This window comes from Anthonomus grandis, chromosome 6, assembly GCF_022605725.1.
Source record: "Anthonomus grandis grandis chromosome 6, icAntGran1.3, whole genome shotgun sequence".
NCBI classification, from domain to species: Eukaryota; Metazoa; Arthropoda; class Insecta; order Coleoptera; family Curculionidae; genus Anthonomus; species Anthonomus grandis.
Genome location: NC_065551.1, coordinates 25,316,402 through 25,335,825, shown reverse-complemented (window position 1 = coordinate 25,335,825; position 19,424 = coordinate 25,316,402). Strand labels below are relative to the sequence as shown.

The window sequence follows — 19,424 nt, the reverse complement described above, 5'->3', positions numbered from 1 at the left end:
TATATCCTGGAATAATAAAAATGTATTTGTATATTCTATAAAGATACATGTTACACACAACAGATACATAGAATATAATAGATGATTATGGAACATCTATAGAATGTAACCCTCGGATATAGTTTCAATATCTAGTAGATTCAGGATATACACTGTACGTACTAATAGTATATTCCATGTATTAGCTAGTGTGTGACAAATGGATATTTATTTCATATCCATAAAATAAGCAGATCATTGAAAATAGACATTATATGTATATACGTCAGGATATTATGAATATACATAGCATTTACATAAAATATATGTTTGCTATGTGGGAAATTGTTCTTTTAAACTTAAATTATATGTGGATATACTGATTAAAAATCAATGTTATCGATGGGCTCGAGTTAAAGACGAATAATGAATTGTAATTATTTATTGAGTAGACTTAACTTTAGTGCAAATAGAGGGACAAGACTTAAACAACTTTTTTATGTTGATTTTTACGCAAATACTTTCGGCCAACATAGTCCAATTACTATAAAGTGCAGCGTTCTTTTGGTTTATATCGGTTAGACCTACATATTTGGAACCATATATTTAAATAAAGTTTTCTCAGACATATATATTAACGTGCTTTTATTTTTATTTCGTACGTTTGCTATTTAAATTTAAGTTTTTTTCTTTTGTAAGTTGGTACTTCTAATAAAAGATAAAGACATCAATGATCTTATTGTAACAACTAAAAACGTAACATTATCTGCAGATGATACTAAAAATCAGCCAGCAACCGTTTTCTCAAAATAGGCTCATATAACTCACGTCACAGATATATAAGAACACATATATCAGCGTAGCGATCTGTGCTCATGTTCACTATTCTGACTCGAAAATTGCAAAAAACATTTTATCTATATTTGTCTGACACTGTAGTTATAGAGATAGATAAGAAGGATGTTGCCTTTTTATAAACTTATATTACAAATAGACATACACACTGTCTATTTGTAATATAGAGCACAATCGGATTATTATTTCTTATTTATATTTCTTATTATATTATTATTTATTTATTATTTCTGTAAGTTTTTCAATATAATTCCCTCTGCTATACAAAACATGTCGTATAAAACTAATTTCAAACCCTATTAAAAAGATAATTTTTATTTATTGATTATTTTTCTTATATATTTTAAATCCTTCAAAAAGTAATGAAACAGAAATGTTCTGACTAATTCAATATGTCTATTTCTTTATATATGAAACATTGAGTGTTACTCTTTGTATCATAATTCTAGTGTTCTAATTTGTTTAAGTTAATTTGGCTTGAGGTGTGTATTATATTATTTTTCTTTAAGTTCTCTGATGTGAAGTCTTGATTTATACCTTGAAATTGCATATAGTAAAAGAGGGTTTCAACTCCCTATGAATTCTTGATTCAGGATCTCTCAGATTTACACCACAAATTATATGATTCGCCTTAATCGGGGTTCCAAACCAGTAAATATACTTTAATGTGTCAATCGGTATCACTGCAATAATGGACTACTTCTTCAAATATAATTTATTTCCTTTATTTATTACCAAGGGTATTATCGTTGATTGAATATTTCAAATATTTAATCAACGGTATTATACATTTCATACATATTTTATTATTGGTGCTTTATAGATACAGTAATAAAAACTCTTGAATTTTTGGTCGCTCTGATAGACACCCCGGTTGATAAAATTCTAATAATAACTCATAAAGTTTTCGAAGTAGAAGAAACACAAATCTTGAAATTTTTTTTAAAAAGTTTTTTATCACCAAATATAATTTAATTTTAAATTTAGGATACTTTTAATCCTATAGACTTTATATGTGAGCGAGAATTTAGGATTATGGTGTGTTCAAAAGACCACTGAAATATTTCTGGTCTATTCTGAGAATATATTTAACATTCCATGAATGTTCCTTCAAATGATCAAAACATTTAGACTCTGTTAGAAACTAGAAAGTTTATAAAGAACGTATGCATAAGATAAACTCAATTTTTGAAATACATATTTCGGAATTTAAAGATCTATGATTTCTGCGTATATTGGCTTTTATTCTTCTGTTAACAACACTGCCTAGAGGACAAGACTACTTGCTACTGACTAATACAAATTATAGCTAGAAATACAAGTATTTATTTAGACGAGATATTAGATAAAAAGAGTTTTTTTATCTCGTCTAAGAGTATTTATATACTACATATAAAGGGTAATTTTATATTATAGTAGTATATTATATATATAAATATAATTTTTAAAAGTATATATATAAAGAGTATTTATATATACTTTTTATCTCGTCTAAGAGTATTTATATACTACATATAATTGTACATATTGGCAACACTGTACATCAACTGGCGCCATCTCGCGAGAGTTCTAAAAGATGTCAAAATTACAGTTTTCTAGTTTTCTATTTTTCCAAGAAAAAAAAACGATAATATAGAGTTTGAATCGAACACACATGATGTCGATAGGATTAAAAATTTACCTTGGAAAAACCGTGAGTTAAATTTAAAAATTAACTTGTTGGGGTGCCAAAATGTCTTCAGTAGGGTCTTAACTGATCCACTGTAGCGAGTGATGATTATGGGATATGATCTTATGATTACGATCCGCTTGCTGCGGGGGGCCGCAACCTCCTCGTAGTAAATTCTCTGACGCTACTATGAAGACTTTTTTAAAAAATAAATGAAAATATGTATAGTGGTATGGAAGAGGATATTATAGATTTGGAGGATTCGGATGTTTTCTCACATTAGTCACATTCGGCGTATTGTACTAAATACAACACAAAATACATATTATACGAGGGTGAATCAAATATGAACCGGACTTTGGTTTTAGTAATTTTATTGGTACAGTAAATAAAAGTTTGAACACATGTTATTTTTCTACATAATCTCCTCTCTTATTTACGCATTTTTCCCACCGGATCGGAAGTTTTTTAATTCCTTCATCAAAGAATGAAGCTGGTCGTGTCAGTAACCAATTGCGCACAAACGTTTCCACACCTTCGTCGTCGTCAAAGTGATAACCTCCCAATTCTTCTTTTAGTGGCCCAAACATGTGGTAGTCACATGGTGACAAATCGGGACTGTAAGGCGGGTGTTCAAATCGTGCCAAAAGCCTTTCACACACGGCAAGACGGTTTGCTTTCTGATCTTCCGTCAAAAGGCGAGGAACCCATCTTGCACACACTTTGCGGTAACCCAAATTTTCTGAAATGATTGATTGAGCACTTCCGTATGATATTTCGACGTGTGCAGCAATTTCCCACAATGTAAGGCGGCGGTCACCTTCAATCAGCTCACGGATCGCACGAATGTTCGCCTCATTGATGCTTGTCCTGGGTCGGCGTGCATGGCTCTCGTTTTCCACTACCTCTCGGCCATCGGAAAATTTTTTGTGCCAGTCGTAGACTTGAGTCCTTGATAAGGTTTCATTACCGAACTGTGCAGTTAGTCGACGCAAAATTTCGGAAGGTTTTACGCCCTCACGCGACAAAAATTTTATAATAACGCGTTGCGCAACAGACGTGTGTACCTCTTGTTCAGACATGATGCTACTAACAGCTCATCTACTCCGGTGCGCCAAACCGACTGACTCCCCTCCTCTTGACATCCCTATCTAGCATATATCAGGACGTCGCGCCACTCGCTTCACCTATGGCGCGCTAAACAGAAAAGTCCGGTTCATATTTGATTCACCCTCGTATATTAATACGGATACGATACATACGAATTGCGATTGCGAATACAACCTAGACGTACTAGTAGTCAGTAGAACTAGGACTGCTCTGTGCGATACGAATACGAAAAGGTTTTTTTTTTATGATTCGTATGAGTCGACAGTATAATGAGATATATACGAATACGACCACCTCTAACTTTTACATCCTCGAATTTGTTCGTATATCTATCTACGGCATTCCGATACACGTCACTCGGATGGCGTGTATATGCAACGAAAAATTATTCCTTTTTTTTTGGTTTAAATTTCATTCAGGGAGAAAAGGTATTAAGAATATGGGTAGAACAAAAACACAAATTATAATACCTATTCTTTTATTTTTATTACTTAAGCAGCGAATGAAGCAAAAGTCGAAAAAGGAATGAATATTAAATATATCCCTTTTAATACAGACTAATACGGACCTAATGAATCGGTCTTTGTATTAGTAAAAACACTACGTCAGTTATTATACAAACGCATTTATATTACAGTTGCTTTCTGTTTTCATAAAGAAAGATGACGATGTGGATATTGGCTTAAACTAAATATAAACATCATAAACCTCTCCAATAATAGAAATATATTGAGTCATATTTGTTGACTATTAAATACATCTATTTCAATAAAAGGTACCAAAAAAAAAAACTTAAAATGCCTGGAATAAGACGACACTTTACTACTCCGCTTTAATTTTAATATATAAATAAAAAAAATAATATAAAGCCTGAAGGAAATTCCTTTTTTTAAACATCAGGAACAGAAACGGATCAATTCAAAGAAACCCCTCCCTTTTGGGACTTATTCAATAATTCATCTGTTCTTGTGCTATTTTCCTTAACATATTGCATAGATTCCTCCCGCAATCGGTCATGGATGATAAATTGGGCTGCTCCAGGGTGTCCTGTACTACTTTGCTTTATGGATCATCTTCGAGGATTTCTGGATTACTTCAGAATGTTTAGGACATTTTTGTGTTTATGTATAGTCGTACACTTTCAATAATAACTGAAAAATTATGTGGTATCCTTAAAAAAATATTTTCCATACACTGAAACTGATAAATACTGCATCAATCTCTAGCTTATTGAGTGCATCCTCTGCCACTCCCTGGAAATAATGTCTGACAAGTTCAACGTTGAATGAAAAACCTTCAACTCTTTCCACGCGGTTTCACCGACACTTTTTCAGTAATTTTCTTTTTTCATTTTCTTGAAGCATTTCCTATTTAACAAGTTTTTGAGTTTGAGCTAGTATTTGAGGAATCTTATAATAATATTGTTTCTTAATTTGAATTTTTTGAGGTGGAAATTTGGGCTGTTTCGAAAGAATCGTCTATAACTCCTGAAATATGTAATTTAGGGCGAAAAGGTATTCTAGTTTTTTTTAGGCACACACATAAAATAAAATACAATACTAAAATTAGCAATTTTCACCACAGCTCCAGAGAAAGTTAGGAAATAATGAAAATCGGTTTTCGTGAATTTTCTCGAAAATGGTCATAGACACAATTTGTGAAATATTTTGCAAATTATAGTTCTTCTCAGACACAACAACTTTTATTAAAACAATAGTTGTCTCAGTCTCATCAATTTTCCAAAAAAAAATTAAAACAATTTTCCTGGAGGGATATATCCTGGAAATTTCGATCCAAAAATTAATTTTTTTAAATTTGGTTTTTTGGTTCAGAAAACCTAATTATAGCAATTTTAACTAATTTTTCCCCCTCAGCCCATTTAATCCAAGAAATTTTTTTGAGTTACAGCCGTTTTTTGAGTAATTTAAATTTTCAAAAATTTTTTGTGCCATTATTTTTGATGATAATTTAATGCTCTACCTCTTTGTAATTTTGTTTTCTTATTCTTTGAAAATTTTGATACTTCGAAGTTTTTGAGCTCCAAATTTGAGCTGTTTTTAAAGAATCGCCCATAGCCACTTTAATATGCAATTTAGGGTAAAAAAGGATTCTACCTTTTCTTTAGGCATATTTACATAGAATCCAACCCTATAGCAAAAACACCAACTTTCCTCATAGTTCCTGAAAAAAATAATGAAAATGGGTTTTCGTTAATTTTCTCGAAAATGGCCATAGATCAATTGTGAAATATATTGCAAATTATAGTTCCTCTCAGGCCCAGAAAATTTTAATCGAACGATTTTTCTCTCATCTTTATAGGTTTTCCAAAAGAATATATCACAAACCATTTTTTAGAGAATTTCCCTGCGTTATCCCCTGTGAATTTTGGGCTAAAAACCGATTTTTTTATTTTTGCCTTTTTAGTTCTGGAAACAATTTTACAGTAAATTTAACAAATTTTCCTCTCCCAAAGGATTTTCTGGTCAATAATTTTTTGAATTAGAGCCAATTTTTGAGTGTTTTTTCCTGCCTACTGCAGATTCCCGGTGCTTTCTGACCTGGAAAGCTGGAACCTGTTTAAGATCTCTTGTCCAGGGTTACAAGTGAAGAAGATGAAAGAAAAGCCACAGATGAGGAACAGCTTCTGGGTGATTCGGTCTTTGCCAAAAGCTTGGTATCCTTTTTCTTACTTTCTTATTAAGATACAATAATAATAATGTATATTTATTTAGCATAAAAGCTACAAAAAAAAATAAAAAATTACAATGTAATTGCATAATCCTAAGTAACAACAGCAATTTTTTCTTTCTGATAGTAAATTTTTTTCAGTTCTTCAAGACTTGTAATAGAGAAAAACTTCATAATATCCTTTGGCCTATTAGGTTTTTTTTAAAGAGGTTTGGGAAATCTGCAAACAGACACTCTGGACGTTGGATAGTGGTGATTCCTGTTAAACGTCCAGGGTAGTGTGGGGTTGGAGTTGACCATGTCCCGACTCACTAAACCCCATTCCTCTGATCAAGTTTTCAGGGTTAAAACAGACTGGTTACGTGATTAGTCAATATTTTAAGGGTTTAGGCACATTGTGTAGATGCTTAGTCAAATTTTCAAGGGAAAGGTGCACTAGCTAAGTGCTTTGTCAATATTTAAGGAGCATACAGTATCAATATTTATGAAAAATTGTACATAAACATACAGTTGAGCATAATAGAGTCATATATATATAATGCTTAATAATACTTCTTCGGCTTATAATATATGCTCTTCCTAATTATCTTATGCTAATAAAAAATCCCAATCCTCCATTTTAAATTCCTAATAATAATAAGAACAAACAGATACAGTAAATCATCACAATAACATAAACTTAAAAGCGAATAAGAAACAAGAAATTACAACAGATAAAAGTAAGTGATCAATATTTTATAAAGTAAATAGCACCTTTATAAGTGCCATCATTTGCCAAAATAAGTTTTTCTTCTGCTATATTGCCTCTGTTTTTAGCATTTTAGTAAAAGATAAAAATTTGGTTGAAAGGTAATTTTTCATTCCCTTAACTAAATGAGGCACATCATACAGGTATAATTTCCTATCCTACCTTACAATTACAAAATAATTGTATATAATTGACTCAATTTTTTAAACGGGCGTAGCATTAGAGGGATTATTTTTGTCCAAGTTATCTAGAATTTTATTTGGTTTATTTTTTATCGTTATTGCAGGATTTTCTAATTGTCATTTAAAACTTCATAGGTGGTTCATATCAGAGAGAGTGGTTTTATTTTCTTAATAGTCCTCCCCAGAAAAAGCCACCATTACATTGCCTTTATGGGCTTTTATAAAGAATGTTATTATTGTTCTAGAAATTTTTTTAGAATGCGTATATTTTTACACAATATTAATAACTAATCTGATTTTTCTATGTTTGTGTTATCATAAGATAAATTGAACTTTTCACTAAGAGACTTTTATTTAAATAATGTTTTTTGTATTCTTTGGAATCACGTAATAGTTAAATTTTTAAACCACTTATTCTCAACAGTACGATCCTGGTGGTTCTTGATGGTTATTAATTTTTGCACTTTTGTTTTTTCTTTAAATATGTGAAAAGTTATGAGGTGACGATAGAGTATGACTTTATAAAGCTGGAAGCGTCGACATATAAATTAAAGAAGCTTGGGCTTTATTGCACGCTATTAACAATTTCCTCCTCTCAAAATTAATCCAAGTTATTGAAATGGAAACGTAGCTTATTCATGTTGCCGTCGAATGCTCGAAACTTGTTGCCATTGAAAGTGCTTACGTCAATGTCTTTTTTTCATCTGTCAATTCTCCTCTCTCACCTGTCATTTTAACGTCAAATCAAATGCATTCAAAATCCAAAAATAAAAGTTGAATTTAAAATTTATTCTATTTTTACCCCATCAAATCACTTACGGTGTAAATTTTACTTTTAAATTATTAAAATTACATAATGAGGTAAGTGTTGTTGTTTATTACTGACTATTGACCGTTTCTGTACTTTAAAAACATAACCTCTGAATTTTTTTCGGTTTATAGTTTCTGGTAAGACATTTCTTTTTTCTAATTTACAAAAATCAACCAAAATAATATATAACTTCAAAGAAGTTATTAGTTCTAGCTTAGAGTTTCGGCATATAACGTTATGTAAACTATGAATTAAAATTAGTTGTTTGTGGTCTATGACATCACCTTTATTTATTTTTTCAATATAAAACCTGAGACTGCCAGCATACTTAATTTACATCTAAACACTTTTTATTCCTCAACTTATTCATTAGTAGGAAGTTGTTAGTTCTTAGTAATTAAATATATAATGCATCTACAGTTATATCCATTATCATTTGATAGTTTTTCAAATAGCAGCTTAAGATATTATTTACATTGTATTATTCTCGCTCCAGTAAATGTTATGCTAATTCTTGCAATTTTCAACAAGAACAAACTGCTTTGAAGGTCAATATAAATATTATCACCTTTCATCTTTATGAGAAAACTATTATTATGTTTTCATTTACTGTAGTGGCACTGTAACAAAATAATATTTCCAGAACTATAACAAAGTCAATCACAATCCTATTTGGGCTTTCGGCCTTTGGATTGTCAAGCTATTTATTGTACCTTTTATTAAAAAAAGACAATGATGATGAGCTTTATAACAACTATGTCACTACCTCCAAATTTAAGACCATGGAGATTAAAATTCCTAAAGATGTTGTTAGAAGCCTTATTGGCAGAAATGGAACTAATATCAAGCAATTACAAGTGAGTTGCATGAGAATTATTGAAATTAAGATTTTACATAACAATCTTTTTCAGGAGCAATCAAATACTAGGATACATTTTAAAGAGAAAGAAAACAGCAGTGATAAAATCTGTGTTATTAAGGGATCAGTAGACTGTTGTAATATTGCTTTTCATTTAATACAGGACTTCATAGCAAATCAGCCCATTTTAGAATCAGATGATCTATGGGTTCCATCTGGATTTATAAAGCAAATTATTGGGAGAGGTGGCACAAAAATCAATGAAATCCGAAGTTTATCAGGCGCCAAGTTGACAGTGGTGAATGATGAGAAAGGGTTAAATTCTCAGAGGATCACTATTAAGGGCACAAGGGAACAAATAAATGTTGCAAGGTCTTTAGTGGAAGAGGTGGTAGAACAGTGCCAAAATAGTCAGCAAATTATTGAAGAAAGTTTGGCAAAGCGGGAGCCAAGGCATCCAACCAAGTCTCCTGAAATGGTTAAAAAGATTGAAAGTCCAAAATGCGAGAGGATGTCACCTATTCCAGGTATTTATCATACTGTATATTAATAAAACAGTTGTTAAAGTGTATAATGCACTTACAACTTTTTTCTTATTAAAATCTAAAAGGTAAGTCCCATAGACTTATAACCAAGGATAGACCCAGCATGTTTACATTAAACGAAATCATACACCATATAGATATTAAGGCCATGATGCCAAGTTGAAAAGATGTTTCGCCGGAAAATGTATTATTTTTCTATTTAATTGCCAATAATCCACAAATTATCACACTATTTACTGTAACAAGTCCCCATATCAAAATGAAAATATTCGTGTCATGCAAAATTTGTTCCTCAGGTACCTAAATACCTAGAAATACAATAAAATACCAGTTTTATACGACCGCACCCAAAACAACGGAATTTCCGAAACAAACTGACCTGGTGACGAAAGTGGCAACTCATCTGTTTACGACGTAAATTCATTTTTACTATTTCATTCATTTTTCGTTTGCGCTGTTGCCTAACAGAGATCTCGAGCTTTATAGTCGTTTTTTTTGTGATTATTTGATTGTTTTTAACGTTTTTTGTGTTGTTTTGGACTATTAAGACTTAATACCCTGACTAAAAAGTGTCACGTGTGCCAAAGAACGAGTACTACGTCGGAAAATGTATATTTTCATAGGTAAGCAAGAATATTTACGTCAAGCATGATTTTGAGTATCAGTGGCGGCGCTACGCCACGAAATGATAGTAAACCATACCATAAAATAATGTCGTTTTCATTTCATCACAATAAAGTAGTGTATTTTATAATATTATATATTGTATTTTGTGAGTTCATTCACGAAATAAAATAATATAACTTTTAGGTAGGTATAATAACATAAATTAAGAAATTAAATAAAAAAGTTCACGGTATGTTTTGTTTTTTTATGCACAGTACATGCTAGGCAAAATAACATTATCTCATTATATAAAATAAGGATTGGTCAACTTTTTATACTAAAATCAATTTGATTTGCCTCGGATTTGCATTTGCCCATAGTAAAATAAACTTTTTTTAAGTGATTGCTTTTTTCAAATTTATTTTTTGATATTTTTTCTTGAAAATAAGTTGTTTGTTTTGTTTTTTTGTTGTAATAATCCCAAACAAGTAATGAAAATTTATCATGCTTTGAATGTTTAGTAAGAGTAAGTAGGTATTTTATTTTCCTGCATGAACTCATAAAAATAAAAACACTTGTCACTTTTTTTCATTTTGTTTGCATGAACCAAATATTAGGTACCTAAATCTTTCGTTAAAAATATCTATTTAATTCTAGACTAGTAATAATGTTATTTTATTACTTACCCCCTAAAGTACTTTATAAATACTAGATTTTAATTTTTTAGATTTCCATCTGAACCAATCAACTGAATAAACCAATTACCAAAATCTGCACTGATTTGCTCTGAACATTTTAAGTCATCTGACTTTTTTCAGAGTCGAGATGACAAAAAATGTCTTAAGCCAGGTTCCCTTCCAAAGTTAGTGGGATCTCTTTATGATAGTTCCTCGACTAGGTAAGAATTTTGTTAATTATTTTCTGCTTATTTTAAAATATTTGCTATATTCTTTAAAAAATTTAAAAAAACTTACCTAAACTTACCAAGAAAATATTGGAATTTCAAGTCTCATGACATTTTGAAATATACATATGTATGTATAGTATATAGATTTGATTTTTACAATTTTCTTCTTCAAACAACCTGCATTTTACAATAATAAAAATCGATATGGGTCTATTTAATAATTCCTTAAGTAATTCTTAATGAAAATCAGTCATTACTATTTTTATTAAAAAAAAATCTTATTAACAGTTCTTGAAATTTGAACTATAATAATGACTAATTAAATTTCTTAGTCTTTATCTTTCCCCTCTAATCTTTAGATCCTAAAAAAAAAACAAAATATATACAGGGTGTCTTAAATACCATGTTCCACGAAACCACCTTGTCGGACTTGCATTGTCTTATTTATTTAATGGAAAATTAGAAAAAAGTTCCCAATTTTGATGCTCATTCCAAATCCTTTTACAGTGTTTCATTAGATTTCGTTAGATTATTATTTAGAAACTAACATGAATTTTGCAATAATGTAAAAAATTTGGAGTGAGCATCAAAATTGGCAACCTTTTTCTAATTTAACCGCCCTCATATATCTTTTATAGTTTCCGAGATAGCAATAGTGGCACATGGCCTTTAAGACACCCTGTATAGCCTACTTTAATGGAAGAAAAAACCTTAATAGTACATATTTTTATCAATAATATGTACAATATAATTTTTATGTCACGTTTTGTATATTAGTACCTACAATTGCTGTAGATTTATAAGTAAAACTTTTTCAGCTTATCATCTCAAATTTTTATCCTGCATACCTGGCCCTTCAGAAATGATACAGAGATCATCACCTACATCTTCAAGGACAGCTACTGCCTCTGAAGCTGAATCAGAGGCCTGTACTAGTGTTTCAGCTGATCATTCCACATTACAGTCCAAGGCAGTTGACGGAGATAGCCTTCCTGAAGCTAAGGAGGCACTGGTGTTTATGGTGGTAGCCATCAATGATTCTTGAAAAGTGCCTGTTGGGTATTTTCTTCTAAATGGGCTTGAATCTGCCGCTAAGCAGACTTAGTAATTAATTGTATCAGATTAATACTGTGATGACAGTAATACTGTGAATTTATTTATGCGAATAAATTTATATATTATTTTAGAAAATCTTTGGTTTTCGTTTTTACTGCATACCCCATAACATTTTATAAGAAAAAAGAATCTCTTATAAAATGCTCATAGTGGAAAAAATAATTATTACAAAAGTATTGATCCCATGGAGAACCTTAATACCTCGAGTCTTAAAAACAACATTTTTTTTAAAAATATGTAATTAATTAATTGATTAATAAATTCATAACAAAGTTACCGGCCAAAGCTGTCGGTTTTTAACAATTTTAAATAATATTTTATACCGATTTAAAAAAAATAAATGAAAATTTTCGCGTAAATTCAAGCTTCAATTTCTAAAACACTGAGCGGTAGAGACACAATTTGTTTATGCTATCTTAACACGAAAATAAACAAGCCCTTTAAATTTCAACCTGCTGCCGACCTACTTTCTTTGCAATTTTTAAAATTTCCGCTTCAAAAACAGCCCGTACGTTTCGTATGGCAATAATAATTTATTATTATTGTTATTATGATATAAAATGGGTGTCTACTTTCATTTTACCACTTTTTCATTTATCTGCCACACGTAATAGGTATAAATTTGTTGACAAATTTTCAAATTGTCTCAGTAATCCAAATGACATCCGGTTGTATATCATATTTACAATATTTTATCAGTTGATAAAGATATTTTATAAGAATTAAGGATTTATTAAATGTAAAGTCAATTAAAATAAATAATATATTGAAAAGAAAAAATAGTATTACAAAAAATTAACTACGCCTATGGCTGTTGAAACGAAATGACCGAAATGAAAAATCGATACATTGAGGCATGCGTGTTTCATGGCGACATCAGAGCAGCAGTCGCTGCCGCGGACGGTGCGACGTTGCCAAACGATGGTTTATCGCTTTTCCTAAATTTCCATGACTGATCGCTACTTATTGCGATTTATGAATGAGTAGTTTGGTCTATCCTTGGTTATAAGTCTATGGTAAGTCCACTCAATCAATTTTTTATAGATTAACTCTAATTTCAAGTAAGTTTTCTTTATGAAGTACATAAGCCTCTTATCTTATTGTCATTTTATTAACCCCCTAATTGTTCCTTGGTTTCTCTGATTAGTTAAACATTATCTAAACAAGTTATTGTTTTTTATGGTATTTATATAACTGTAAGGTTTTCATTATTTATTTTTAAATATTTTTGTTTTATTGCTTAATAGATTGTTAGAATTTACCAGTCAAACTGGATTTAGTTTAACTTCACCAATTGCTAGTACTTATGTACCTGCAAAATCATTAATATACAAGCAATATGTTTGATCATACAAGCCTCAGAATAAGTTGCTGATAGTGATTTTACACATAATCTAAAATTCAAATTTCTTTACACTGTAGCTCAAAAGTTTTTTAACTATCTTAAGACATAGAGATTTTTTTTAACTCATCTAATACCAGTTAAGCATTTTAGGCCTGCATAGCATTTTATTTTGAAACTCCTGGGATTTATTGAATAGAATGGAAAAGTGAGTTATGACACATGATATAAATCTTGAGTACATGTGTTCTTAAAACTACCACACTCTTAATCAATTTCTGAGTACCTAATTCTTAAATAACAGAAATCAAAGACTTTGAAAGAGACATATAAGTTGTGTTTAAAATACAGAGACAAAACATTAAAACTTAATCAATATGTGTTTCATTTGATATAAAAATGGGAAAAGCCATAGTTGTAAAATGTCCAAATGTATCTAAATATTCTGCAATATTATAATATGCTATAGATAGTGTTGCATAAAATTATTTACTAATTTTACAAATCAGTTTGTATAGACACCTCATGACTAGTGAAACTATTCAACTGAGAAAATTTAAACAAGAATAAATCACTTATTGAATAATTTCTAAATAGACCTGGGGTGATGCATGCAAAAATTTAAAAAAAATCTCTGAACCTTCGTAAAACTTGCTTTTCCTATGTACATACTATACAGTCATCAATATTATATAGTGAAATTTTAGGGTTCTTTTTCATATGTATGGGATTCCTAATTTCTAATTGTTATAATACATTATTTTACATTATACATGGACAAATTCTTTTTTTTACAGAACATTTTTTTTACATAAAAAGATAAAATATCTGGGTGTATTATGCAAATCAACATACATTAATAGTTAATAGCTAAATTTAAAAAGTTTTAAAATATCAGAACCTGATACTTGATAATTGAGTTTAAAATACATAGAAACCATACAAAATAACAAAATTTATAATTAATTAGAAATTAAAAATAATCTAAATATATGGTGGCACATGAATGTATAGTCATAGTTGTGAAATTCATTAAACAAAATCAAAATATAGGTTAAGGTCAAGATGTATCATTAAAATATATAATAAGCTATACTCCTGAATATTATAATATAAGTACTATATAGTGTTGCAGAAACTTATTTACTAATTTTAATAGTCACTAGGTACCTTGTGAGTAGTAGAAATGTACAAGTTAGAAAATATAATCAAGTGGAAACTAAATGTAAGGTAGACAGCACATGTTAATTTACTTATTAAGTTGGATGAAGAATACCTCAATTAAGATAGTAAATAATAAAATTCTATTTAATTCAAAATTATGCCTTTTAGAATTTTTAATAGAACACCTCACAGGATCTTTAAAAATAGACAATAAACTTGAAACAACAGGTAAAAGTACAATCTACAACATTGTTATTTGAACTACTAAAACTATACAACACATGATTAGTTACAAAATAAACTACTCAAAGTAAAAAAAGCTAAAATATTAGGTACCACTGTAACAAGTTTTGCCATGAGTAAATCATTTAATCTTTTTTTGGAATAATGAGAACATGAATGAATATATTACTGACATAATTTACAATATGTTACATAGGTAATTCTAGAATTAATTACATTTGTCTTAATATCTACACTACACCAAAATATAAATATCTGTATGTGCAGTTATAATCACTATATAGATTTAAACATTCTAAAATTAATAGCTAATTTAACTAAAATCAGTAATTGTTTAAATGAGAAGAAAAAACTAGTTTAAATATATTTAGTATAAAAATACAACTTCAGTAGGACCAGAAACAAATTTAAATTTTCAACTATAAAATGTAAACATTGTTGCTTAAAAATATGTTTTTTATGTATGTTCCTAATATTAACAGGCAGCAAGTTGTAGAACTTAGGGCTAGGTAATTAAAGAATCTTAAATTAATATTAGAAGTACTGCTTGATGTAACAAGATGTTTATTGACGTTATTTCTAGTTCTATGGGAGTGATTAACTGTTGCAGCAGAGGATGGCTTGGCATAAATAAGTAGGCACACAGAATAAATATACACAGTTCTAATATTTTGAACATCTTCAGAATACAAGAGAGATGTGGAGTACCTTTTGTTCTTCTTTAAGATAACTTTAATAATATAGTTCTGAACTACGTTTAGTTGTTTGAGGGAATTGTCATACAGACCACCCCAGATAGGAATACCATATTTTATTAAAGATTCGCCTTGTAAACCATTAATAAGATTTTTTTACTTGAAATATGCCTTAGAGTGTAAAATCTCGGAATAAGTCTCCGAATATTGTTAGCAAGTCGTGTTACGTGTACGTCCCATTTCAGATCCCTGAAGATGACATAGAAGCAGACTTTTACTTCCCCATTTGGGTAGTGATCTGGATGTCATCAAAAATTTTTTATACCTATATTTTTTATATAGGCATACTTTGAAAATATAATTTGGAAACATGTTTAAAATTTGAAGGTAGCTGTGTATGATTAAGTTTTTATAAATTTAAATCAAATGGTCATGGCATATTTTTTATTAACAATTTCTTAATCAAGAAGGAAAGAATAAACTTAATTTAGGGTTTACAGCACATGTTCACTTACTTATTGTATGACTAAGCCCTAATTACATCAAGGTTAATATAAAATATTATTAAAACGCTCTATTTATCTATATAATTAAATCTAATTATATAATTCATATTTTCTAGGACAACAAGACAGTCAATTTGAAGTTTACGTCTCAGCAATGGAAAGCCCTTCGAAATTTTGGCTTCAAATCGTCGGACCAAAAGCCACCCAGCTGGACTGTTTGGTAGACGAAATGACCGAATATTATGGCAAACCGGAAAACCGAAGTCAACATACACTCGACGATGTTAACGAAGGAGACTTGGTGGCCGCTATTTTTAAATACGATAATAAATGGTGAGTTTAACGTTCGACATCCGTTCGGTTATTTAAGTTTTTCTTTTAATAGGTATAGAGCTGAAGTATTGTCAACAAGTTTTAATTCTGAAGAAAAAATGGCTCTGCTGTATTATGTTGATTATGGAGATACAGATACTGTGGCATGTAAAGATTTGTATGAATTAAGGACAGATTTACTGAGGCTTCATTTTCAAGCTATTGAAAGTTTTTTGGCTAGAGTTGGTAAGGGTATTGTTAAAGGTATTGGAATAATTATTAAATCAACTGAATTTAGAGCCAGTTGGAGAATCTTGGACAGAGGAAGCCATCGATAAGTTTGAAGAGTTAGCGCAGGTAGCGCAATGGAAGAAATTGTCCGCACGAATAAACGGTTATGCGGTTAAAGAGAAAACCAGAGCTAGGAGGGAAGGATCTCCGGTACCAGGTAATATTTTCTTTTCAATAAAACAGCACAGTGTTTTTTAGGGCAACAAATTTTTGAATATTTCTCTCTGACCTGAAATAATTTTTCGCACTCTGTATATTTGCATTAAAGTTAAATTGAGCAGTCAGAGCTCGGTAAATGTCTTAGGTGTTTCTTGTTCATGTCATGATCTTTTTAAATTCATTAATATATTTACCTTACTATATAATTTTTTACAACTAGTTAAAAATGTAAAAAAAAAACATCAAAGTTCAAAGAAAAATTTGGTCTTTTTAATTTTAAAAATTAGTTCGTTTTGCCCTTAAAATATTTGAAAATCTTTTAACTAAATAAGGTCTACATTTAGATTTATTAAACGATTAATAAAAAAAAAACACTTACCTGTAAACACAAATTACTTTTAGTTTATAATAACTTCGTGATTGTAAATTTTAACAAATTTTCAAACTAAAGTGAGTGCAGAGTATTATGCAGCTATTATTGACTAATATGGAATTGCCCTTTTGACCGGACGTTGAACGATTTGCATTGGTGATAAAATAGAATAGGAGGTGTACGCGCTATTTACAACAAAGTAATCAGTTTGTTAAGTTCAATTTCCCTTACAACCTGGCGCTAAAATTTAAAAATCAGTAAATTTATAGTTCAAGCTATCCATATTCCATTTGTTCCCTAGGTATTGACCTGTATAATGTTTCAAACAACGAAGATATCGATATAGCGGAAGAATTGGTAAAAGAAGGACACGCAGTGTTCAAACGAGGTTGCGAGTTGAGATCGAACAGTCGGACAACGAGCACGAGCAACTTGAGTGTTAGATCAGGAAGCTCTTAGCTGTCTAAAACCAACGAACTATGAGATCTAGCAGCTTTTTTTCAGTGAACGTGATAACATGTGGTAAGAACAACTAGGTTGTATGTATATTGTAACATATAAGCCCAAAGTTGTTCAGGCATGAGAACATATTATAGAGTAAGTTAATTCACTCTTTGTCGAAATAATTGGTTTTATTTGGAAAAATGGGTTGAATGGAAATGAATAAAAAGGCAAATTGGGGAATAGACAATAGTAATTTATTTAAAGATATTATTGAGAATATCCCTTTTTTTGTTATTCATTTAAGTAAAAAAAGAAAACGGAAAGAAAGCTTATTATTTAACTATGTACTTCCTGTAAAGAAACAATTTATCTTCTTAGACTAAGTTAATTTTTTAAAGATTCTCAAAAACCAATCGGGTATTTTATTTTTTTATGTATATATTTGTGAAATAAGTATGTTAAATAAAATGGTAAATGCAAAATTGGTTTTTATTTAGGTCCCGGATAGTTGAAAAGTGGCGGTTTAACTTTGCTTTAAAAAGGGTAATCCAGAAATGTCGGACTACAGACCTATGAGATTATATCCTGGCTTTTCCAAGATCTTCGAACATATGATTGATATGCTTACGGTTGACAATCTTTTTAAAAAATGATAACCGTGTTAACCATTGTCAACATGGGTTTTTAAAGGGCAAATCAACAAAAACATATTGCTTTTATTAAAAATGTCCTTGAACACTTGGAAAAGGGTGAACTTACTCTTGGGTTGCTACTAGATTTATCAGAAGCCTATAACTGCCTGGACAGAAAACAACTTATTTTTAAAGCAGCAAAATATGGGATAAGCGGAAAAGCATTAAAGTGGCTTGAATCCTATATAAAAAAATAATAGAATGCAAATGGTCCAAATAATTAAGGAGGGTAAGTTTGGAGAGTTTCGAGGTCTTATTAAATGAAATAGGAGTAGCGCAAGGAAGCGTATTAGGTTTCCTAATCTTGTTAATATTTTTTTAGTCTGCAATATAGCTACTCACTTCTAGCTATTTAATTAGCAAATTATGCTGACACAAAACTTTTGATCATAAAACTCTGGAAGAACTCATAGTACAAGCTAAAATATGTTTTTATAGAGTTTCTCGCTGGTTTTTTTCAAATAAATTGATTTTAAATTTGTTGGCTTATTTAGAACAAAAGAATCAAAGATGTTGACTTTGATTCTTTTGTTAATAACACATTTGATATATCGCAACCTGCTAAATTTTTGGGTATTTTCATAAATGAAAATGTGTAGTTATGTAAAGAATTAAGCGCAGTGTGCATATATGAGACTTTCCTTAAGATACTTAATTGATTGAAATATGGTACATATTATATTCCGATCTGATCCGATTTCCTTGATCAAAAATGCGTTTATTATACAGAAACGAATTATAAAAATGCATTATAAAGAAGGCTGTAAATTTTTAGTGTTTTTCTTTCAAAATAAACATTATTCAAATTGGAGTATAACTACAATACCAGAACAGCGGACTTTAAATGTACCACTCAAGAAAACTGACCTTTGTTTGTGTGTTAAATTATTCAATGTTTCCTACCATACTAAATAAAAAGCATTAACGCTATCAAAATATTTTAAAGCACAGATTAAAAAGTTATTCGTAACAAAAGAATTTTTGGCAACTTTGTAGATTACTCAATGCGTGTTTCAATGTCTAATATTTTATAGTTTTTTCTCTGACTTGTAGCATTTTCATTTCGACGTCATTTCAGTTTAGATGCGTAAATGTATCTTGATTTGAAATCAAAACTTCAGATTTAGT

General features: G+C 30.1%; 1 protein-coding gene and 1 long non-coding RNA gene across 2 annotated transcripts; both read left to right on the top strand.

Annotated features, from left to right (window-relative positions):
• Positions 1–7,928: 7,928 nt before the first annotated feature.
• On the top strand, positions 7,929–17,786 carry LOC126737696 (tudor and KH domain-containing protein homolog). The gene is made up of 7 exons (XM_050442694.1): positions 7,929–8,092; positions 8,686–8,899; positions 8,954–9,428; positions 16,142–16,358; positions 16,411–16,583; positions 16,636–16,785; positions 17,462–17,786. The coding sequence occupies exons 1-7, from the start codon at positions 8,088–8,090 to the stop codon at positions 17,617–17,619; spliced, it is 1,392 nt and encodes a 463-aa protein (XP_050298651.1). The 5' UTR covers positions 7,929–8,087; the 3' UTR covers positions 17,620–17,786.
• LOC126737698 (uncharacterized) lies at positions 9,457–12,150 on the top strand. The gene is made up of 3 exons (XR_007661083.1): positions 9,457–10,069; positions 10,780–10,950; positions 11,778–12,150. It is a non-coding gene; the product is annotated as an uncharacterized LOC126737698 (long non-coding RNA).
• Positions 17,787–19,424: the final 1,638 nt, after the last annotated feature.

What these genes read in the sequence shown, in the direction of transcription:
- LOC126737696 (XM_050442694.1), top strand. An exon ending in CTAATATCAAGCAATTACAA is followed by an intron (nt 8,900 to 8,953) that starts GTGAGTTGCATG and finishes AATCTTTTTCAG; the next exon opens with GAGCAATCAAATACTAGGAT. An exon ending in GAGGATGTCACCTATTCCAG is followed by an intron (nt 9,429 to 16,141) that starts GTATTTATCATA and finishes CATATTTTCTAG; the next exon opens with GACAACAAGACAGTCAATTT.